This window comes from Furipterus horrens, unplaced genomic scaffold (assembly GCF_987537825.1).
Source record: "Furipterus horrens unplaced genomic scaffold, mFurHor1.1.pri manual_scaffold_7, whole genome shotgun sequence".
Taxonomy (NCBI): Eukaryota; Metazoa; Chordata; class Mammalia; order Chiroptera; family Furipteridae; genus Furipterus; species Furipterus horrens.
This window is the reverse complement of record NW_028327177.1, coordinates 29,063,829-29,088,844: the sequence shown is the minus strand read 5'-3', so window position 1 is coordinate 29,088,844 and position 25,016 is coordinate 29,063,829. Positions and strand designations below refer to the sequence as shown.

Below are 25,016 nucleotides of genomic sequence, written 5' to 3'. Positions count from 1 at the left end.
ATCCTGATGACCTCTTGTAAGTTTGGGGCCTCATAATCTTCACTGTCTTTAAGTCTATAAAAACCTTAGCAGTATTTTGCTTTTATTATTTACAAATCTCTTCCACCCATTAATCACAACATGCATCATAACACTGTTGTAAAGTAGGTACATTCTATTATACATTTTTGGCATTTGGTCTTACTACTTTTATCCCCTTTTTATTCTTTGAGAAAGCCTGTATTTTAATTAGTTCACTTTTTACATGCTAATTATCATTTAATGGAACTTTAAAACCCTAAGGTAATCCCAAACATCCTCTTTGTCATTAAAATCTGAAAAGGTAATTCATATCCTCCTAACAGTCAACACAGCATATAAAAATATAATTTTTTACAAGTGCTTTTGTGGTCTTTTATAAAAGCTTAAAGTGCAACGAGGAAACTACTTTTACATGTAAACACAATCTAATGTGATTCTCTTATTTCTTACTAAAGCTACAAATTAATAGGAAAATAGTGCCGCCCACGAACTTTTGAATTCTGGGGAGTAACAACAGCGAGAGAAAGTGTTAATGAGCACATCGACGCGAACGCGCCATAGCCAGGCGGGCGAATGGTAGGCACGCAGTTGGTATTAGTTGGCCCTGAAGAAAAATACCTATTTTGTGAATTAAACCTGGGCCATGGAATAAGAGTGCCCGGCCTCAGACTCAGCTAAGCTCACTTGGAAGCATCTAGCCGACTAGTGACTCAGGGAAAAACAGCCGCTTCCACTTACTGCTCCCAGAATTAGAGTGAAGAAAACCTACTCCTACTGGGTAGACTTTGACCTAGACCCTGTGACCCTGGTCCTCACTTCTCACCCTCCTTTCCCCCGCCCCGCCCCGCCCCGCCCATCCCCCTGGCTTCCAAGGGAGCCCCTCCCCTGAACTCATTCAAAGCGCCAGGTCCCCCAGCTCCAAGTCACCCACCCTCCCGCAGAGGCGTCCTTCAGTTAACCCCTCCGAGTCTGCCGTCCAGAGTCCCCGGTCCCCAGCCTGGGCTCCTCTACCAAGCCCTAAAGGGTCACCGTCAACCGCGCCAGCCGCGCCCGTACCCCAACGGCTGCCACCCCGCCCGGCCCGCGCCCACGTCACACCCCGCCCCGCCCACCGGCTCCCACGTGACCCGTGGCCCTAGCCCGTTGTCCCCGCGCGGCGTGGATCGCGGCCGGAGCCGCCATTGTTCCGCCGAAGGAGGATAGCCGGGCCTGGCACTGGCGCCCAGACGCCGCTTAGCGGCCGCCCCTGGAGACACTCCATCCCACCGCCCCCCCTCCTCCTGGCGGTGGCGGAGTGAGGCTGAGAGGGGGGAACTGGGAGCCCCCTCTCCTCCTGGCGGCCGCAGCGGCAGATCCCTGGCTTCGGCGCGAGGGGCAGCCACGATGCTCGCGGCCTGAGGCAGTCGGCCCGGCCCTTCCTGGCTTCTCTTGATTCCTCCTCGGCGTCTCTGCGCCCCAGCGTCATCCTGGGAGTCCCTCTGACGGGAGGGAAGATGGCTGCACGGAGCTGGCAGGACGAGCTGGCCCAGCAGGCCGAGGAGGGCTCGGCTCGGCTGCGAGAAATGCTTTCGGTCGGCCTAGGCTTTCTGCGCACCGAGCTGGGCCTCGACCTGGGGCTGGAACCGAAGCGATACCCGGGCTGGGTGATCCTGGTGGGCACGGTCGCGCTCGGGCTGCTGCTGATCTTCCTGCTGGGCTACGGCTGGGCCGCAGCTTGCGCCGGCGCCCGCAAGAAGCGGAGGAGCCCGCCCCGCAAGCGGGAGGAGGGGGCGGCCGCGCCGGCCTCAGCCCCTGACGACATGGTCCTGCTGAAGAATCTAAGGAGCGAGGACCAGAAGAAGAAGAACCGCAAGAAATTGGCAGAGAAGCCCAAAGTAAGTAGGGAAGGAGCAGCGGGAGAGGAGGGGCGAGCGGGACGCCGAGCCCCCGCCGCTCCGGCCGGGATAGAAAAGGAAAAGATTGAGGTTAGTCGAGAGCCGGGACGCAAGTCTCCCAGACGGAGGAGGCGCTCGGTGGACACGTTACTTGGGGGAATGGTGGAAACTCGGCAAGTATCAGACGGGTGGGTAAGACAGTCTCGAGGAAGGAAGTTAGACGGTCGGGGGTATGTTTAAATAAAATAACCCAGAGGTCAAGCCATTTTCGGGAACCTTAAGCGCCAGAAGAACAGACCAACTCTCCTTGAGGCCAGCGGGGGTGGCTGCCTGTGTAATGGGACCTTAAGGTGGCGTGGGGAAGTTATGGAAAGACTGCGCCTGGAAAATAGATGTCTGGTTCAAGTCACATTGAGACTGTAGCCACTGAAGGAAATACCGTGAACTAAAAACTCCGGGGCTTAACAGGGGATTAAAGGTACCAGGGTCTGGACGCGCTTCCATTTTAGTAGGGACTGTTCAAGGGAAATGGTTGCCCGCTCTTATTCCTGTGGATGTGGCCAATGGAGGCCGGAACGGGAGGGAGCGAGGCAGGGGGGAAGTCGCGTGTCTGATAGACTTTGGGGTACGTGGCTCTGGGAGACAGCTAAGGCAGGCTACGCAAAGTGGTGTGGGAGGTTTAGAGACAGAGCAAAAGGGGATGACAGGGCAGAATGGTGCCGGCTGACAGTTTTCGGGCACCGATTTACCGGACCACGTGTGGAAATGCAGAGAGCATCACAGTGTTATGCCTCGTGTTTTATTTCTGCATTCTTGATTGCCATTTCCCCGCCATTCTTCCGCTATATCTTTAATAGTTCTATTTATTTAAAAAGTACTTCACAATTGAGCAATAGAGTGTGAAGGGTCTGCACAACTAGAATCACTTCGTAACCTGTTTTTACAATATATCCACTCAACTTGCGATAAAGCAAATTAACCCATGCCTTGCTGTGCAAAATTTACTCTGGTGTTTGGTGGGCAGTGGGAGGCATACGTCGACGTTTTAAGAGTCCATCATGGAGACTAGTGTAAGAGAAAGATTAATAGATAGATCTAATATTGCATAAACTGATGGGTGCCATTTAAGGATAAGAGACTAATTCAATCGGAAGAATTTAGGGAAGTTATTAGAGGAAGTGGGATTTGAAATCAAACTAAAGTAGTGAGAGTATTATTGGTAACAGTACAAAGAATAATACTATATTAGACTTGACAGGTCACAGTTAATGCATTATTAGGCCTAGATAAGGATTCACATTTTGTGTGCTGATCGAGTAGATGCAAGCTACATACAAAACCTAGAAAGGGGTACAACTTTGTCAATATGAATACCACCTTTAGTCAGTAGAAGAGAAAACAGTACTGATTTGGAGCATATGTAACTATATTTAAATCTGTAGAGAGCATCAAGGATTACCAGAAAGTAATATTATGGTAAAATAGAGAACCTGACCCCAGGATGAAGAAAGGTGATCTTGAAAACGCCACATCTATTAGTAAACCTAATCCCTGTATGGATGAAGTGGTTGTGAACATTTCAAAGCCCTCTTTGGGGTGTCTAAAATTTCAGATAGGCTAGACGAGTTGAGAGACAGGTGTTCCAAGAGCCCATCCGAAGTGCATCATAACTCAGATGACTCATCTGAAGAACACAGGCTCCTGGGAAACTTGTACTGTGAAAAGTGCTCATCAGACCTAAGACATACACTTCTCCTTTCCATTTGAATGAAGGACGGGTGTGGGGAGGGGTGGGGGAATGAATAAACATTATTAGTTTTGGGGGTGGAGAATGGGAAGAAAAACCAAATGGCTGAATGTTAATTGGGTGAGAAAATCTTTGCCTACCTAATGGTAAAGATGTGTTAGAGTTTGTGGCTTTCAAACTTTTTTGACTGCAACCTACAATAAGAAATATTTACATTACAGCTGCCCCCAACATGTATCTACCTACTGTGTTTTTCCTGAATAAGATGTGTGACCCACTAAATTGGTGTCACAATTATAAGAGGCATGACCCACAGAAAAGCACTGCTTTATAGGGCTAAAAAGAATAAAATGCCCTTTTTTTTGTACTCATACACTTTGCACTGTGCTAAATGTTTACTTGGAGAACAGCAAGATATTGCTTGCAAATTCTTGTGAAAAGGAATACAGTATTCATATGTTTCACTGTGAAGGGAATACAAAAGTAAAATCTCAGTTTCTCCCCAGGCAACTTTTTACTACTGTTGTGGAAAAAGGTATACTCAAAAAATTAAGAGTGCAACCACACTGTGGGCCCAGGTGACAGTGAAGGACAATCCCAGAATTTGACTTTGAAAATGGGTAGAAGCAGGATAGTGGGAGAGACTGAAGAGACGGCAGAGGCCCAACCCTGTTAGCCTGGCAGAGATCGGAACTCTAAACTTGAGTAAGGCATTTAACCTTGCTCTGTTTAGCTTATCTTGTTTATAAGTTGAAGATCTTAGTTGAGTTAAAACACTGCAGGATTCCTAAAGTGTTACCCCTGACTGCTTGCAGTAGAGTTGCTTTGAATACTTGTTAGGATTTGTAGACTCCTGAACCCCTCCTCCACAGATCTTTTAAATTCAAAATCTTTGGAATGGGTCCAGGGAATCTGCATTTTTAACAAGTTTCATTGGTAAATCCTTGCCTGTTAGTTTGAGAATAGGGCCATAAGAACTATAGTATAAGAGATTTCTGAGTGCAGTCAAGTTCAATCTTATCCATCTCTTCATTACTGCATCATTTTATATGCATTTTAGGGTGCACTTATTCAAGTGGATTCAGTGATGTAAACTACAGTTTTATTTTCTTCCTTTTCTTCCATTATTTTTAGTTTTCTCTTAAGTAATACCAAATTTTGCTGCAAAGATTTTCAAAATTTGCTTCTAGTAGCTTGTTTTTATTTTTAGAATTGGTGATATTTAGCTTTTAAAATCTGTTCATAAGTATGTTTTGATATTTTTGTATTCATTTGGTTTTTATATTCTAATAATATCTTGCCATAGGTCTTTTAGGGTATGAATTGCAGTGTGTTCCCCTATTAAAAGTGAAGGGGGTGACACTTTTCACTGAGCCTAGTCTTGGCACTTTGGAAATCATTGTGAGTCAATATATTATTATTATTTAACTAATTGTATTTTTTCCATTACCACACAACTCCCTTACACCCTCTCCCCCTGCAGTCACCACACTGTTGTCCAAGTCCACGAGTCCTGTCTCCTTTTTGCTAGATCCCTCCACCCCCTGACCCCACCACCACAATAGCTGTGGTCCTGCTCTCTCTCTGATTCTGCCTCTGTTTTGCTTGTTAGTTCAGTTTGTTCATTAGAGTCCACATATGAGTGAAATCAAATGGTATTTGTCTTTCTTTGGCTTATTTCACTGAGCATAATGTTCTCCAAGTCTACCCATGCTGTTGCAAAGGGTAAAATTTTCTTTTTTACGGCTGAGTGGTATTCCATTGTGTAAATGTCCCATAGTTGTTTTTTTATCCACTCATCTATTGATGGACAATTGAATGTGAGTATTAAACAGGCACTCAGTAAAAATTTTTCACTTGACTTAATCTGAGCAATGATTTAGGTGATGTGAGATTTAGATAACTGGTCTTTAACAATTGTTGCTTTGGATTTCAACTTGGAAGCACATAACCAGGATAAACTTCAAAGAAAATTCATTTTAGTAAACAGGTTATTTTTCTGTTAATGTAGGAATTCTTATAAAGATTTGGCATAGGGCAGTTGTCAATATCTGTAGGCTCAGTGAATGAAAAAGAGTAGTGGTTTTATTTTGTTTGCTATTGTATAACTTTTCACAGTGCTTGGTACTCAATAAATAATTATTAATTGCATTATTTATATATATAGTAAGATGTCCCACCCAAGTAGTTCTACAACTCATTCCTATTCTTTGTGCCTTATCAGCCACCTTCTTATTTTTACATTGGAAGATGTCTATGTTTGACTCATCTGGCTAAAATTTTGTATGGTTCATCTTTCCACAGCCAGTAGGTCATTCTGATAGCATGCAGTGTCATCTGTAGTCATTACTTCTGTTCCAGTTTCACTGGTGCTGCCCTACATTTGGACTCTAGTACCTTTTGCTTAGACTATCCTAACAGCATACTAACTGGTTTTCCTGCTTCCAGTCTCTTTGTTGCCAATCCTTTATACCCACTCATGCCAGTTAAAAATTTTAAAGCCCAACTATAATCAGGTGACTTTCATGTGTTCACATCTTTTCAGTAGTTTCCCCATCACCTCTTGAATAATATCTAGCCTATGGCATAGCACTCAAGCCTCTTCATGATCTAACCTCATTTTAGGTTTATCTCTAACTATACCCCCAAGGCATTACCATTAGCTAGACTTCTTATTTTTTTATTCATATTATTTGCTTCTATTAAAAGGTCCTCTTTATATCTCTGCAAATTTCTACCTATCCTTCAATGAGGCCCAACTACAATGCTACCTCTACTATAAAGCCTTCCCTAGCTAACCAGTTAGTTAGTTTTTGTATATGTTTATTTTATATTTCATATGAGCTAAAACAAGAAGGCAGAGAGTTGCCTGGGAACTTACCTGTAGGGTGACTCATTTTTTTTTTTTTTAAAGCTCTGTGCTTGTCCACAAATGATCAGGACAGCACCTGATCATTGATTTGAAGGTTAGAAATAAATTTTAGTGAGTAGGCAAATTTGCCAACATGGAATCCCCAAGTAATGAGGATCAACTGTTTATTAGTCTGTATTTGTAACTGGACTGTTTCTCTCATCTTCAGACCTCATGTCTACATGTATATTTGATATCTTCAATTGGAAAACTGACATTTGTCTCAAGTTTTAACATCTCTAAAACAATCATAATTTCCTGTCCTCTCCTGGTCTTCTCTATTTTTGTAAATGGTAAGTGAATCTACCATCCCTTTAGTTCTCATGCCAAAACTAAGAATCGGTCTTGATTCTTCCCCTTCACATCCTCGTGCCTTCGTCACCTCATAATCTAATCCATCAGGAAGTACCATCAGTTTTATCTCCAAAATATATATTCAATCTGACTACTTATTTTACTGTCACCTTAGCTCACTTGTACAGCACGTAGCTTCTTTTGACTGCCTTTCTCAACACACTAATAAGGAATCTTTTTAATAAAAAAAAAAACACCTGATCTTGTCTAAAACCAACATTTCAGTAGCTTTTGCATTTTAAATCTAGACTTCTTTCCTATGTGGCCCAGCGCCTGCTTTTCTTTCTAAGATGATTTTGAGTTAGTTTCCTCTCATTTGCTACCCCAACTATAGTGATCTTTTTTCGGTTCCTCACACACTCTCACAAACCAGTGCCTTTCCATGAGGTCTTATGAACATTTGTCCCATATTTTTATCAGCCTTTAGAACTCACCTTCCCAGGAAATCCTTTCCTGATCACCCTATTTGAAATAGGGTGTTTCTGTTTTTTGTTTCAGCCCCTTGTATGTTTCCTTTATTAGAGTTATTCACAATTTGTAAATTATTTACTTATCCATTTAGTTTGGGGGGGGGTCTTTTCCCTCTGCTAGATTATGAGCCTTGATGATATATAATGGCAAATAGTGCCTTGCATATAAGAGCCTTTGATAAATACTTGTTGAACTAAGTGCTGAAGAGAGTACTTAAAATGACATTTTATAGTTTAATTGGGTAATGTTATTGGGTTAATAAATTTGTCTTTTATGATATTTCTAATAGAATTTTGTCTTTTATTCTTAAATAGTGGTCTTGCCATATTCATATTATCCCAGGTATTAGTAAAAGGTAAATTATATCACTTGCCACGTACAGGGTTTTCTTTTTACCGTTAAATCACTAGCTCCCTTAGTTTTAATCATTTGATTAATCATTTAATCATTTGAATAATCATTTGATTAAGAAATCCTGAGTAAAACAAATACTCCTGATTTTACAGAAAAGAAATCTTACAGTGATTTATTCAATGTTATAAAGCAAAAAAGAGTTTCAAAGGTAAAACAGTATCCTAATTTTGAGTCTTAAGAACTCACTGTTATTTCCATTATACCTCTCTGTTTCCAATAGCATGTTCCAGGATAATATATTGTATTCAGAGAACAACTTCAGTTTTCCCAGTGAGTTACAACTTTGTTGTTTTTAAATTTTACTTTTTTAGGATCAGAAGTTTCTGCTGAAAATTATAATGACTTTTACAAAAGTTCCAGAATTTGGCTCCATGTGTTTGGTTATATGACAGAACTTTTTTTACATCATTTATTCTGCCAGAGGCCTGGCAGATAACACCTTTAATAGTTCTGACAGAAAAGACCTTTCATAGTTGCACTGATCTTAGATACCAGGAGCAGCAATAAAGCCTCTGAATACTTATTTTTGTTGTGCTTTGGCATTATTGACTCATGTACTACTTCTCAAGGTCATGAAAGCCTTGAAAGTATTTTCAAATTACTATTATTACTCAAACAAAATCAAGAAACCTAAATAAGGAATTGATGTTAATTTGACCAGTTTTAAAATTTACTGTTTTCTCTCCAGTTATGCTGGTTTTCAAATTGTTCCACAAATGCCAGTATTCCAGAAGGCATCAATCAGAACCCAAGAAAGAAGTATGTGGATATGTCTGCTCTCTGACCTGTAGGCCTTATCTCAGTGCCCATTAGATATAAAACCTAGAAAACCAGTGCTGTATTTAGTTTTCAAAAATCACCTTTAGCATGATTTGGACATATGACAGACATATAGAGTATTATCTCTCTATTCTATAAAAGTAACCCTGAAGCTCTGATACAGTTATTTGGAATCCTTGAAAAGCGTTGTGTTTTTGGCTAGCTGTTTAGAAGGCTCAAGGATCTTTCTGTACCACTAAAGGAAATACCTGAGGACATATAGCAAGATTTTGCAAATTTGAATTATAGACCATCTTTATAAGATGGTTCCCTCAATTATTAAGAGCTTAATTTGGAGATGAATTTTAAAATGTTACTAAGTTACTGTGACCAAATCTGTCATTTATGTGTATGTTTAGTTTATGTAATTGTTATGTGCAGATTTGGCAGAAAAAAAACATATTTTGTGCTTTCAGATAAGTAACAAATTATTCTATCTTCAATTTGCATCAGAACTCTTCACAACTAAAACTAAGAAACTAAAAAAAAAAAAAACTAAGAAACTGACCAAGACTAGGTCTTGTCCATTAAATGAGATAATGCATGTGATGCATCTAGCAAAGCTCTTGGCACGTGGCAGATACTGGGAAATTATTAGTTATTGTCAGGCTATCTGATAATCTAATCTATCAGCTAAAGATGATGCCACTCTAACCTATCAGCTAAAAATGATGCCTCTTGAATATCTTGAGAGAACAGGCAGGCAGCAGCATGCACCTTTTGTTTTGTGTGTGCTGTGTGCTTTTCTAAACCTGCTTTCTTCCTTTGCTGGGTTCTAAGCTTCTTGAGGGCAGGCCTTGTGCCTCCCTTGTCTTTGTTTCAAGTGTACTGCATATTTCTCTATTGTGTTCACTTCCTGGATATTAATTTAATGAACACAAGTGAATATTATATAATTTTCTTAGAAAATTGTGAAACTTGAAGCAGTCTTTTAAAAAGAAAGATGACATTATATTGCTGTCTCTAGAGCAAGCCTGGACTATCTCTAGCCTCTGAGAGGCTGTATTTACTTATTGTTTGAATTCTGTTAACTTCCCAAATGAATTTGTTTGAAGTATTGGATCTGAAGGGTAAGTGGGTGTGCTGTTTTTGGCCCTCTTGACCATTAGGATTTAACATTTATTTTGAGCTTGTTAATACGAAAAATGACCTGAGTGCTGAAACATTTGGATGAGGCAATGGGCCATCATAGCTTTGGAGAGGAAAAGATATTGAAGGGAAGAAACTATTTCTTAAGCAAAATATGCTTTCTTATGTTCTGTCATTTACTATTATATTAACAAGAAACCTATATAAGACAAGTACATATTTTCTTCATATTTACAAATAATGAAGTTGAGGGTTAAATCAAAGAAAATGCTTAAAATCACAATGATTAAATACAGAAACTGTACCTTAATCCCAGGTTTATGCAACTCTACAGCCCATGGTCTTTATATATTCTTTTTTTTTTTCTGGTAGTTGGTAGACTGCCCTTCTAGTATCCAAACTTAAGTTTCTAAGTAATTTGAAGTCAATGGTTTTTACATTTTGTGGCTAGAAATAAAATTTATATAACCAAGTGAAAATGGGATTTAAATGGTTTAATTTTAGACATCAGATGTTAAACCTTCTATATGTTTACCTTAGATATAGAGTCTTTTGCAATTTAGAACCAGTTTAACAAATATATAAAGGCTGCTCAAGAGGAGTAGAAGATCTTTGTTTTGTAAAGATTTTATTTATTAATTTTTAGAGAGAGGGAAAGGGAGGGAGAAAGGGAAAGATATATTGATGTGCAAGAGATACATCAGTTGGTTGTCTCCTGCACACCCCCAACCAGGGACCTGGCCCACAACCCAAACATGTGCCCTGACTGGGAATCAAACCAGCAACCTTTCTGTTCAGAGGCCAGCGCTCAGTCCACTGAACCATACCAACCAGGACTAAGAATATCTTCTTATTCCAAACTTTTAAACTCCTGAAATTCAAATTTCTTTCCTGTGTCATCGTTCCTGAGGTCCATAGCTCAGTGCCTCATACTTACATACTTAATAAGCATTTATGGAATTAATAAATTGAAAGTTGATTCACATGATTTTTTTTCCCTTGAAATCAAGGATTAATAAAACTCTGCTCCCCTGCCATGTGGCCCCTCCTCCATTTTATATTCCTGATTGTCAGCCAGTGTCTTTATTCTGGTTTATCACTGCCCCTCTCAATACACACACACACACACACACACACACACATACACACACACACAGCATTCTTTTGTGAATGTAATTTTTAAAAGGATCTGAGATGGGAGTTGGGAATAGTATAATAATAAGACAGACATGGTATTGTCTATAAGGAGTTTATCCATATAAGAAATGATATTTTCCTTCCTGCTTGATTTTCATCAAATTTGAACATTCTTGAATGTCTATTTTAAAATATAGATTATATGCTGTATATGAAATTAACTTTGGTTATATAGGGGAGCACCTCAAAGTTTTCCAGAAAACTGAAAACTAGGAGAGGCTCAACCACCATGGTGTGTCCTTTTTTCCTGCTACCCAAGAATACTGTTGACTTTACTTTGGGGATAAAAGACATTGTTTCATGGAATCAGGTATTTGTGGAGAGTTGTTGATGACTTATGGAATCCCAGTAATTATGAGAACTACATAAAGCCCAAGACTTAGTGAAAAATTGGGAAATGGGCATAAACCAGAGAGAACAACTACAGTTAGAGCCTTTACATGAATTGATGTTGCAGAGACGGAAGTAAAATTGGCAGAGGTTGGAGCGCCTTTGGCTTGCCTGCTAAAATCAGTTCAGGGCCCATGAAATGGAAACTGAGCGTTTCTGCTGCTGATCACTCACTAATCGAGGACTTAAGACTTTGTTTAAAGGGAAAGATTGTTTCATCTTTCGCTTGGGAGGCTATAAAAAGTGTTTGCAGTTTTTTCTCAAAGGAATTGCATTAAATATTTTAGTAGGTTAAGATAGTTTTTAACTACTTAATTTCTCATCTTTCAGCAGTTAGTAAGTAAATTTAAATGACTCATTGTAGTCATTTATGTGAGTAAAATGTAGGTGCTCTATAAGTAACTATGATGAAGAGTTTCCTGAAGGATTAGTTAAATGAAGTTTTTGCAGATGTGAGCTTTTGAGCTGCCAGTTAGAGATGGGAAACTTGAATTGGAGCTGTAAGATCATTCAGTTAGTTGGTAAGGCTTATATAGAAAGGTGAGGCTGGCCACAGGAAATCAGAAAAGGTAAGTTTGGCTAGAGAATATAATATGAACTAAGAAATAGCATGAGATGGTGATACTGGAAAGTAGAATTAAAATTTTATATTTCTAATATGAATACGGCTCTAAGTCCAAACTCCTTTTTGGTGTTTCTTACCTTTCTTTGTGCACTGCAGCCCCTCCCCCCCACAAATGCCTTCCCCACATCCATACAAGGTCTGTCCAGAGGTATCCAGCCATGTAATATGAAAAAGACATTTATTGAAAAATATGCAAGAAACGACGCCTCAGTCCCCTTCAAAGTAAATACCTTGGGACCTCCCACAGTTCTCCTAGTCGCCATCAGCTGCCCCATAGTGTTTTTCTGAATCTCATCGACAGTCTGAAATTTCTTCCCTTTCAAAGGTAATTTTAGTTTTAGGAAAAGCCAGAAGTTGCAGGGTGCCAAATCTGGGCTGTAGGAGGTCTGAGTCACCTGGGTGATACGATGTTTCCCAAAAAACTGCAGATGTGATACATGAGCAGGCGTGTTGTCTTGATGAAGCTGCCAGTCACCAGTTGCCCATAGCTGCCGTCTTCTGAATCATCCGAATAGTTTCTGCTGAGGAATGTTCAAGCTTAACGCAAAATTTGATGCAGATTCGTTGCTGTACTCGCTCAGTCATTTTGAATGCGATGGCCACACAGTGCACATGCTCACTCAACGGCGTCTACTGCCCCCACTGACCAGTACAGTGAAGTCGTAATGTTTACGCATGTGCATACCAGTCCACTCTCCTTGGCTGCCAGGTTACATTGATGTCACGCAAACTGTTCTCGTTATATTAACAATGGCTGGTCTTTTTTTGGACCAACCTTTAACTCAGAGATTAGAGGCAGCATTAAAATGGCAAAACAGCATAGAAGAAAGTGAGGTGACCTGGTTTTGGCATTAGCTGTCTGACTTTAAAAAGTTGTTTAAAATGCATCTATTTGACAGACATGAAGCAATTACTGGAGCTTAGGTTCCAGTGCAGATGCAGAAAGAAAGGTCCTTGCTCACGCTTTCTGTCTGATTGTGGCAGCCAACCTTGAATGGGGGGATACACACAAACAAACAAACAAAAAAATCCTAGTTCTTATAACTCTAATTACCTTATAAACAGTTGAAGAGCCTGCTTTACTCCAAAGAAAACTCTAAAATATGAGGGTTTTTTTTTTTTTTAATGTTGGCTAAAACCCAGATTAAATTTGGATTAATAAGGAATTTAATCAGCTAAAAGACAGTTTTTGTTTTGATTTTTCTTCCATAAATCTTTGGGAAGCCTACAAATTGGGCTTTAGAATAATAATGGTCTCTTTTTCCAACTGCATATCCCTGATAATTTTGTACAAATGCAGATAATGTCACATTATAGAAACTTTTGAACATTCATGTTGTTTTCTTGAGTATAGCTCTGCTGTAATGAGTAGTCTGTTAGAAGTCTATTCTGCTAAAACTGGAAATAAAGCAATGGAAACTAGTATATTGATTTACTAATTTACTGTGTTGAATATGGGCAAATGAAAAAGTAGTGGATCCAGAAAGAAGAGATTAAAATATAGATTCCTGGGCCCATTCTTCAAACTCCTGAATCTAAATAGTGATGGAGCTCAGAAATACTTATTAAAACACATACACACACACACACACACACACAAAAAAAGAAAACCCAGGAGATTATGATTAAACTTCAAAATTGGGATTCCCAGACTTAATTTACTCATTAACATCTCTTAAGTGCTATTATTTTGTTTTAGGAATGTTAGGAGAGCTGAAGTAACCTTTGTAAACTGGCAGTGGGTTTGTAAAGTTTCTTAATCTCAAAATAATAGTGCCATTAAATTATAGAATTACAAGGGTCATTGGAGATTAACTAATACAGATATCAGCAGCAAACTATGGTCTGTGGACCAGATTTGGCCCTCCCCCTGTGAGTTATTGGGACACAGCCATATTCATTCATTTATATTCATCTGTGGCTGTATCTGGCCCTTTACTAAAAAACGGTCACTGGCTTTTGAATGAGTCAGACCTATCATTTTATAGATGTAGAAAAAAGATAATGAGTGAAATATTCTGAGACTACACAGTTTTAGTGGTCAGAGTACAAATACAGTTTAGTTCCTTTTCTTCCTTTCATGCCATTACTTTTTGTTCAAAGGACTGATACCTGGGTGAGGTCAGAAAATAGATTTATGGTACATAATTTTGTTTTAAGTTTATTATTATATTATAAAACAGATATTAGGTTAGTAAATAATCCATCACATGTGAGATGACATGCCTGAACAAAACCCTTTTTAATTTGGGTCAGGGGAAGAATTTGATTGTAGTATATTCTGTTTCCTGAGTACGAGTCTTTGGTTTGATCTACCAAGCAGTCTGATAACGAGTCTTTTTTGTTGCCTGTGCAGCCGAATGGACGGACGGTTGAAGTGGTTGAGGAGGAAGTTGTCCCAAGTCCTCGAAGTGTAACAGCAAAGCACCCGTTAGAGTCAGATAAGAAAAATGAAAAGGTAAGTTTGGGATTATGTAAAATTAGATGCAAGGCTCTTCATAGAGTGACATATAAAAAGTGTTGCTTTTTTGTTTCACAAAAATGTACATATACTGCCACCTCCCTTAAAGGAAAATTGAAGATCTGAATTTATCATAGTTGTTGGATAAGTGGTGAAGGTTCCAGATATGAAATATACCTCTTACTTGAAAACAGTTGTATTACCTTTGTTAATAGTGCATTTCTGGCATAAAAAGCTTAGCAAAATTGTCATATGATATTCTGTTGTGACATAGTTTGACTTTTTTTAACAAAATAAAATTCTCTGTACTCAGATCATTATTTAAAGATTTGGGTGTGCACTCATAAGTTTTCAAGTAAAACAATAACATATTCCATAAAAATGTACATTCCTGGGATTTTATTTATTTCCCAGTTGCCAGTGTTAGAACTGACCCATTTTATTTGACTTCATTTAGTTTGTAAATAGACGAAATATACAAGAAACTGTTAACCGAGTTTCCTTCTGTTGTGGAAGAGAGAAGTTCCATTTAATTCCTCTGGTCCTCCCTCCTTTCTTTTTCTTTAACCCTGTGCACACATAACTCCTTTTCAGGAAAAACAACTGGAAAACAACCACAGATGGGTAAATGGTTTCTAGGATAGGGTGCAGCGGCTCCAGCTCTGTAGAATAGTGGTATGAAATGGTTGCCACAATTTCATAATGCTTAAAATAGATGTATAATTCTCCCATCTACTATTGCCTTATTTCTGAGCTTTCTCTCTCTACTAGTGAGCATTTTAACCCTGCTTTCACTCCCTGAATTACTTTGAAAAATGTGTAGTTGGAATAGTTAAAGAACTACCATTTACCTCTGATTGATTAATCATATATAGTGAGGTGAATCAGGATGTAAAACCACAGTTTGACATTTATAATTATTCTGAAATTTCTTATGTTAGGGAATAATTATAATAGTTTGTATTTACTAAGTATATAATATGGCAGGCATTGTGTATGGCAAGGTATGTGTATATGTATGAATAAATTTACATGTATCTGGTAGGGATAACTTATTGAGCACTTACTGGGTGTACTTTTAAGACTTTATAGAATATTTATGCACATTATTTATCATCATAAGACCACTGAGAATGTGGTATTATACATATCTTATAAATAAGAAACCTAAGGCCTAAGTTACCTATGCTGTTAAAAGTACAGTTCGTTCTAACCCAGATCCATCTGACTTCAAAGTCAGTGCTTTTTATTGCTCTATATTATTTCTAATCCCTTTAAAAACTGCCAGACAGATAGTAATGTCCCATTTTACAGATCAGGGCTCTGAAGCCTGGAAGGATTTTGTGATTTCACTAATTTCATACAGTTTCTGAACTAGGATTTGAACTTTGCTCATTGTAATATTAAAGGCCGTGCATATTTTTAACCACTTGTCAGTATCACCTCTCAATTGCTGCTCTTTCTTCAGAATAAAGCTTCTACTTTTGGTTTGTTGCCTATTTGATTTCACTTTTTGCACAATAATAAATGTGGCAACACTTGGCTAGTGATTCTGTTTGCCATCCTACATCCTGAATTTATGCTTTTTTAACTTGGTTCAGTCCAAGTGAGTCAATTCAAGTAGTTTTTTTTATGCTATTGCTCTGTGTTTTGTGTGTTTAAAATATAATAAATGATGTTTCTAGACTTCTTATTATCTTTGTAAACAAGCAGTATCTTAGATCTACTTATTCACCATAATACATATTATCGTACATTTGTTTTTCTCTCAGAGCCACATCCTGGGCACTTTGAGAAGTAGTTTGCCCACACAGGAATTGCACTCTAAGCTGTGGTAGTGAATACCTTGCTCTGTCAGTTGTGTAAACCTCATAGATAAAACGTTGTCTGAAACTACATACAAGTATATACAAGAGTTACAGATCTTGGGCCCATAAAGGTCTGTATTTGATGCTAGTCTCCAGTAGAGACACATAGCACCATGATCGAGGCTGAATGCATTGTGCTATTAGATGCTGAAGGGAATAAAGAGATATGTAAAATATACTTACCCTCTGAGAGATTACAGTCTAGTTAAGAAAAGGCAAGCCCAAGAGAGAGATCAGGTAACAAGGCACTGAGTGTCAGGTATTCAGAGGAGGTAAATTATCCAATTTGGGTAGGCAGAAGATTGACTTAATTGGACTCTTAAGTAGAAGTAGAGGTGGGGGGCAATTGTGATAGGAGAGAGAAACGAATGAACACAATTAGATATTATTCAGCTGAAACAAAAGAACATATTCAGACATATTCAAGGGAAACCCCCAGACAAGTTTGACTGCTCAGGGTAGAGTGGAGATGGATAAAAACTTAGATATAGATTGGGTATATCAGGATGTGAAACTTGGCGCAACATTTATGATTAACAAATCGTTCTTACATTTATGATTGTAAGGGTCTGAATTAAGATAAAAGTATAAAGATCCTTAGTAACAAAAACAACAGAAGCAAAAATGTATAAAATGTGGTCACCATAAGGTTGTTCAGGATGACATCAGTGATGTCCTGACATCAATGAAATACTGATAACCATTCATTATATATATTAATAAGCTTTTATGTTTTTATGATACTGTGTAGTGTACAAAATGCTTTCACCTATCTTAACCCTGATTAACAACTTGGAAGATGAGGTATTTTTTTTTTATATACAGCTCATTAAAAAGTTTAATGAATTGCCCAAGATCACAAAACTCTAGTAAGTAATACTCCCTCAGTTTTCCTGAGGCAGAGGTTCGTAGAAGACAAAACTATTTTTATAATAACTAAGGCATTTGCCTTTTTCGTTGTTTCGATATTTGCACTAATGGTGCAAAAGCAATAGTGGGTAAAATTGCTGACTCATTAACGCAAGTCTAGGCAGTGACGCCAAACTACCGGTAGTGGTATTCTTTACTGCACTTTACCTATAGTAAAAAATAATAATAATAATAAAATAAATACTAGTTTCATTCAAAAGTCATTCAAAGTGCAAGATAAACCAATGGATTTTTAATATAATAGAATATGGAAAGTTCATTGATGCAGTTTCCACATTGCAACAGTTTTTATGAAACTGCTAACTAACAGGTTTGGGTGTAACATTTTTTCTTTCTGAACCTAAAACCCTATTTCTTTTACTCCACAACCTTGACCATAACCTTAAAGGCCTTGCCTGTGGTTCAGATCTCTTTACTTATATCTTACCCTCTCCGAGGTCTAGACACATTGTTTTTTGTTTTTGTTTAAACAGCTTTATTTTGAGATATTTTATGGTAATAAAATTCACTTTTAAGTGTACAATTTTAGCGTATTTACAGCTATCACCACAATCTAATTTTTTAACATTTTCATCTTCCCAGAAAAAAATCTTGTGTCCATTAGCTATTGCTCCCCATTTTCCCCCTTCCTACCCTTAGCCCCAGTTCCTGGCAACCACTAATTTTGGTATAATATCAAATAATAAAACAATTATCTTTAAAAAACTATTAAAATACTGCTCCCTTTTCTAATTACATATTGTGTATATAGCCAGATTTTTTAATTTTATTTTTCAATTACAGTTTACATTCAGTATTATTTTGTATTAGTTTTAGGTGTACAGCATAGCGTTAGATGATCATATACTTTACAAAGTGTTCCCCCCGATATTTCCAGTACCCGCCTGGCACTGTGCATAGTTAGTACATTATCATTGACTATATTCCCTGTGCTGTACTTTACATCCCTGCGACTCTTTGGTAACTACCAATTTGTACATCTTAATCCCTTCACCTTTTTCACCCAGTTCTCCAACCCCCTTCCTTCTGACAGCCATCAGTTTATTCTCTGTTATCTATTGGTCTGTTTCAGTTTTGTTTGTTCGTTTATTTTGTTCATTAGATTGTACATACAAGTGAAGTCATATGGTCTTTGTCTTTCTCTGACTTAGTTCACTTAGCATAATGCCTTCTAGGTCCATTTGCTGTTGTAAATGGTAAGATTTCTGTTTTTTTTTTTTTTTTTTTTTTTAATAGCCAGATAATATTTCATTGTGTATCTGTACCACAATTTTGTATTTACTCATCTATGATGGGCACTTGGGTTGCTTTCATATCTTGTGTAGCCAGAGTTTCTTCATGTACAGTACGTCAGTTAGATAACATATCAGAAAATTGAATGCAAAGCAGATACGCAAATCCAGCTGTCTTTTATGAAGCCAGACATTAAAGATAATTGCAAATGTAAAACATGCCACTCTTCTCACTAAAATGTTTTTGTTTTGGAAAATATGTGAGGGGAGACCCCACAAAAAAAACGGAATTATCTTCTGGATGATGGACCTCTTGTAGTACAGGCTTCCCTCGCTAGATGGGAGTTCTAGGAACCCATCTGTATCAGTGCACCAGCTGGCATTGTTGTGAGAGGCTGTGTTCAGCTTCAGTGAGTTTTTTTAAAGACTCTTTCAGTGTGTTTTCCCATTTCATGATGGGTGATTGATGAGTGCACCTGCCCACACTGCGCTCAGTGTTTAGATCCTTGTGCCTCACACTCCCTATTCACCCAGTCTCACCCTGAGGGACTTATTGTTTGTTTGTGTCCCTGGATGGAAAAAGTCCTCAAAGGGAAATATTTTGCTAGTGTGGAAGAGATGAAACAAAAAAACAGCAGAAACACTAAAAGGCATCAAAATTGACAAGTTCAAAAACTGTTTTGAGCAGCGGGAAGAACATCTCAATAGGTGTATTCTGTCAAATGGAGAGGACTTTGATGATGATTAACGTGTAAATGAATAAATTTTTGGAGGGTTCCCTTGTAGTTGTATTTATAGGTATAACTATACAGTATGTAATTATTTATAATCATTTTGAAATAAATTAATAACTATCTAAATTTTCTTAGTTTAAATTTATAAGTTAGGTGTTCATAGATATAACCCACATAAACAAAGGCTCTTTAACATCCTCAATACGTTTTAAGAGTATCCTATGATCAAGAAGTTTGAGAACCACTGCTCTGAGGCATTGTAGGTTTTAAACAAGTGTAAGTGATAGCAGCTCTTAGCAAAATAGAGACTACCTGCATTCATAGAACTTACATACATTTGTGTTGTACCTTTCATAATACAGTCCAGAAACTATAATTTTAAAATCAGGGATTGGTGCATCATGATCTGCCGGCCATTGTAGCTCTATGCCCATTTTTGAAGGTTTGGAGAACGCAGCCACACTTATCCTTTATTATTGTCTGTGGCTATTTTTGTACTACAGCAGCAGAGTCAAGTGGTTGAGACAGAGGCCCTATAGTCTGCAAAGCCTAAAATATGAACTCTCTGGCCCCTTTTTGCTGAATGCCTATTTTAAACTCTTAATATAGTCTTTTAGATTTGTTAAAGTATATATTTTGTTACCTGGAGTGCTTTAATATGATTCTCTAGGTCTTGGACTCTTGAACTTTTGGGCTCCATTGTGCCACAGTCAATAACTTCATGATCTCTCAGGTTCCCACCCAAGGAATTAATTTTCAAGGTCCCCTTTAAGGTAAACAAAATAGTTTTATATAAAGGAAGGAATATCTTACCAGAGACACCTCACTCCTGCCCCTAAACTTTTCTGTCTAAACTAACGAATAGTGAAACCAAGACCAGAACCAGAACTTCTGCCCTAGACCATCATTTTTCCATGATACATTGGTTGTATCAGGCAGGAAGTGGCAAGAGAAGGTTGAAATACAGTGAATTGGTGAACTTGGTTTTAAACATGCTAAGCCTGGGGTGAGAAGGGTTTCCACATGGAATTAATTTATTAGGCTGTTGGAAAGATAAGAACCATATCTAGGAACGAATTCAGGGTTAGGTAAAAGAAGTTCCTAAGAAAGGTTTCTTGTAAATTTTTAAAGGCTGTGAGTTGAGAGCCATGCTGCTTCTGTAGTATACCATAACTTATGAGCTCACAGCAAAATTTTTAAATAATTTAATGGCTCTAGTGATGGATCACGTATACAAATATAGTAGCTCAGAGGTTTTATTTGGGGGGACAGTGAGTTCAACTGACAGGGGTGTAAAGTAATGCAGTGTAGTTGTAGGCTTTTGTTGATTAACCAAATATTAATCTGTCTTCTGTGTGCAAGGTACTATTCTAGGCAACAGGAATATAACAGTTGATAAAACAGGCTAAAATGGTTGAAAAAAGAGTCACTATTCTCATGAAGTTTTATAGTGAGACAAACAACCAAAAACAAGCAAGTATATTTTGTACTGTCAGATGGTGATAAGTGCTGCAAAAGAACATAACTAACCAGGGTAAGGAGATGAGGAAAAGTGAAAGTTGCGCGCTTCTTGTTCCTGCAATTCTGCTCTTTACTTCCATTCAGGAAAATGTAACGGAATAGTAGTGAGTGGAATAATCTTGACTAATTTAAATTACATCCCCCCAAAGGAGTTAATCAGTTGAGACCTTTCTACTTTTAAAAGGGTTTGTGATACTTTTCATAATTAATCTTATCCTGACATTGTATCATCAGTTACTATGATTAAGAATTTTCAGTTAGACAAAGAAGAGAAATGTGATTCGTATGCCCCTTGGACCATCTGTTCTTTGCCATTTAACCATATCCAACTCATCTATATGTTTGAAACGAGTGAGGAAAATGAGTAGTGCCAAAATGGAAAGCAATATAAAATAGGGACTTGCCATGTTTGTTGAGGCAGAAAGTGGATGAAATTAATCCTAAAGCAATGGTTTTTCAGTGTTCAAGTGGCAGTTGCTAAATTTTCAAAATAAATTTCACTGCTAAAAATTTTTAATTTTGTCAAGTACAGTTTTAAAAATCACTGTCACCATTACCAAAAAAAAAAAGGCATTTTGACACAACAGATATAGAAAGAACAAAAATACCAGAAAACAGTTTTTGCCGTGGGTTAGGGAAAAACCTTATACACCAGCCACGAGCACGCAGACTACTAAAGCATCATAATATCCATGTCTAAGCTTTAGAAAATACTCAGAATTCCTGTTTTCCATGCTCCATTTCCGTTATCGCTCCTGACAGTACTGGCAGAAATTGTAGATGATTATAGTGCTATAAATATTACAGATGTCCGTTCACCAAAATTTTAAGGATCACTATTTTCCAAAATCAAGAATTAATAAACTGAATAAGAATTACATTCAGAACCTGTCTATTTATCATGTAAGTAGCTAATTGCAAAATAGAGTATCACTTAACTTAAAATTTGTTACAGTATCCATTTGTGGTAGTTTTGATGCTACACAAATATTAGGTCATACTCTCTAAGTTGATCTTTTCAGCACAAATTGGGCACTGCCCTACCTTTCTTTATACTTTGCAGTTCTTTAGAATAGCAAAATCTGCTAAGAGAGCAGTTAGCCATTTGAGTAGATCTACTTTTGCTGCCAACTTTACTTTTTGTGCAACTCTAATAAGTGATAATACTTTCTTTTTGTGTATTGTCTAGTGTTAGGAATACTCATTCATGTTAAGAAGTTAAAGGTAAATGATGAGCTTAATTCTGGAAGTCATTTTTGAGTATTTTCTTTGATAACCTACTTGTAATTTTTTGATACTTTAATTTCTGTGAATCTGAGAACAAATTACTCTTAGTCTTAGAACTACCTAAGCATGTGTTTCTAAGACCATAGTCTCCAAAGTGGAGTATACGAGAAGATCCATTGGGATGCAGGAAGAAAATATTAGACTTTCTATGTATATTTAGTTTTTTAATTGCAAAAACAAATTAAGCTTTGCTCATTTTACATATGGCTAGTCATTGGCACCCTCATTTGGGATGTTAGAGGAGTTAGTAAGACTATATGGAAGGGATCCTGAGAAGAATGGGGAGTTACAGTTGAAAAAGTATTCATTGGTTCTTTGCTTGTAGCATAGCCTGACAAATTGCAACATGTGTGTTCAATTCCATGGGTTAATTTATTGTATTACCCGGTCTAAACTGAACTAACTTTTAGTAAACAGACTGCCCAAAAGTTATAGATTGTAACTGATGATAATGTAAGTAAATGACTAGCAAAAGAATATTCTAAGAACATTTATCAGCCACATCATCATGAGGTTAAGATGATTTAAACATTGATCACCAAAAATTGGAATTATCAAGAAAGATTTTTGAAATAGGAATGTATTTCTACTTTTGGTAAGAAACTGCTCATGTATATATTATGCCTTGAGATTTTAGCTGAAGATATTCTGAAACTATTCCAATTAGCAGGATATCTAAGCATTCAGAATGTGAAAACAGACCTCTACAGTTTTTTTAGAGATGTTTGTTTATGCAGTACTCAATAAGACAGAATTTTACTAAATATAATTATAAATGTTTAGAAGCCTCTTTTGAGGTTTCTTGCTTAAAGAGAAAGACATGCCATGGAGAAACACTTGTTCTTTCTACCATGGTAAAATTAGCAAAAACAATATGACATTGAACCAAAACACATTCCTTCCTTAGCATGTACTGTTGGGTGCAGCATAAAAACATTACTGATGAGTTAAGTAAATCAGTAGCAGAGAAAATTGCAAGTTGAGAGAAAGTACAGATGTTTCTAATGTTACAGTTTAGGGAATTTACTAGATTTCATTTCAATAATGAAATGCATGAAGAACTACTTTTGTGAGCTGTTAAAAATAGGAGATATGCACAAAGATGTAGTCTCAGCAAATCACTTTAAAATTTTTCTGTGGAAAACAATATAAACCACTGATAGAGGGGCCACTGGACTGGATGTAAACCAGGAAAATAAAATTTGAAGGGTAGGGAGATAAGGTTAGAGAGAGAGCACCATGCATGAAATTCATTCACTACATTATTTCTGTAAACTATGGACAAAGAGGTTAAAGCCAGACTGCAAACTGGAAGACCAGAGCTTTAAATTATAGTAAGGACAAGGTGGCAATCATCATCTTTTATATTATAAAGATTTATTGATTATATATAATGGCAAAATACTTATATATATTTGGTTATAAGATATTTATTTGGTTATAAGATAGTTTAGGAAACAACTTTAACAGTGAACCATGCATTATTTTCTTTACTAAAAAATCAAAGGTTTCAAGCACGCTAATATTTTTATAATAATAAATGGTTGTCTACTTAGCAGATACATTTGGGGAAAATTTATACTTAATCTGTCCCTTTTTTGTTAAGTAAAGTTTAACGGTATCATAAAATAACCTTTTTTTTTTTTTAAAGAAACTCATGCAATACAGAGTGTATTCTGAAAAGTTCACATCATGTAATTTTGTTATTTTAAAAGATTTGTTAGTTACTTGTGAAAACTCTCATAACTGCACAATTTAACAGCTTGGGAAAAGTTTTCTGACAAAAAAAAAAAAAAAGAAATAGCATAGCGACCTAGATTCTGGTGCACACTTGTATGAGATCAAATCCCAGCTTCAGCACTTTACTTAATTATGTGATCTTGGAGTTGAGTCGTCACTTCCTGCTGCCCTTTTCTCATCTATAAAGTGACAATAATAGCATCTGCCTCATAGAATCATTTTGAGACTCAACTGGGTAATTAGAGCAATATAAGCAGTTTTTTAACTTTATAAATCTTTTTAGTGAACCATTTGTTAACAATACCCCCCAACAATAGAACCTTCAAATGCAATTGTAAAAACAACTGATTGATGTTGAGGAAGAGTAAGTTTTACTAGTTAAATTTCCACAAAAACTTTTGCATATTTAGAGGATGAGGTTGAAAAATTAGATTATTCAAAAATGATGAAGCATAGTCAATCATACTGCTTTTGCTAAAAATAGTTTTACAAATCTGAGGCGGAGGTGCCTCACACACCCTAGGCTTGCTTGGAAGCTGCTCTGTCCAGCAGAGTCTTCGTGACCACAGCGGAAGAAACTCTTACCTAGGACATTTTATTATGTCTGATGAAATAACTTTTACCCAGGACAGGAAGGTGACTGCTCTCTCTAGTGGAGAACAGCAGCTAGACCTTCGTCCGTCATGCTTTTTATTGAGAAGGATACGCATGGGAGATACAAAATCAATATTAATAAACCATCAATAGCTTTCAGGTACCAAGGTTACAATTAACAATAACTGATTACAAGTTCCAGTACAGCAGGTACAATGAATAGTCTGTGCCAGGGTCTATTAAACATCTTGACCCCACACTGGCACTAGGTACAAGGTTTCAAATACCCTCTGCTAGAGATTGTCTATACTTAATTATAAGATAAAGAAAAGCAGAGAAAGTTCTAAAGCATATTAATATTCTTTAAATGCAATCCCCACAGAAACCCTCTGAATGGTTTTTGGGTATGTCTCCCACGCAGCCATTGTTGAGACTTAAAGACAAGCACAGCCAGAGTGCCTGTGGCAGGTCATGCTCAGGCCGGGGCTACAATTCCCTAAACCATGAGGAGTGGTTCCCCACACAAATCTATACACTATTAGTTAAGGATATGTATAAATTTTACAAGTAAATATTTTGAAGTGTGTGTTCAATTTTTTCTCATAAGAGTATAAGAACAACAAGCGTATTTAATCCACTGCTATAAGAGTGAACAGCAAACCCCTCTACCTGGTATACTTACTCAGATACTCTATTCATGTGCTTACCATGTATTCCACACATGGATTGCCATCTGA

At 37.5% G+C, this 25,016-nt stretch overlaps 1 protein-coding gene across 3 annotated transcripts in view; it reads left to right on the top strand.

The window, feature by feature from the left end:
- The first annotated feature begins 1,158 nt into the window (after positions 1–1,158).
- The window catches only part of MTDH (metadherin), a 59,725-nt gene continuing 35,867 nt past the window's right edge, over positions 1,159–25,016 (top strand). For all 3 annotated transcript variants that reach the window (XM_090283538.1, XM_090283537.1, XM_090283536.1), the window contains exons 1-2: positions 1,159–1,895; positions 14,269–14,370. In XM_090283538.1, the coding sequence (XP_090139664.1) occupies positions 1,515–1,895; positions 14,269–14,370 (483 nt within the window). In that variant the 5' untranslated portion in view covers positions 1,159–1,514. The remainder of the gene's footprint in view (positions 1,896–14,268; positions 14,371–25,016) is intronic.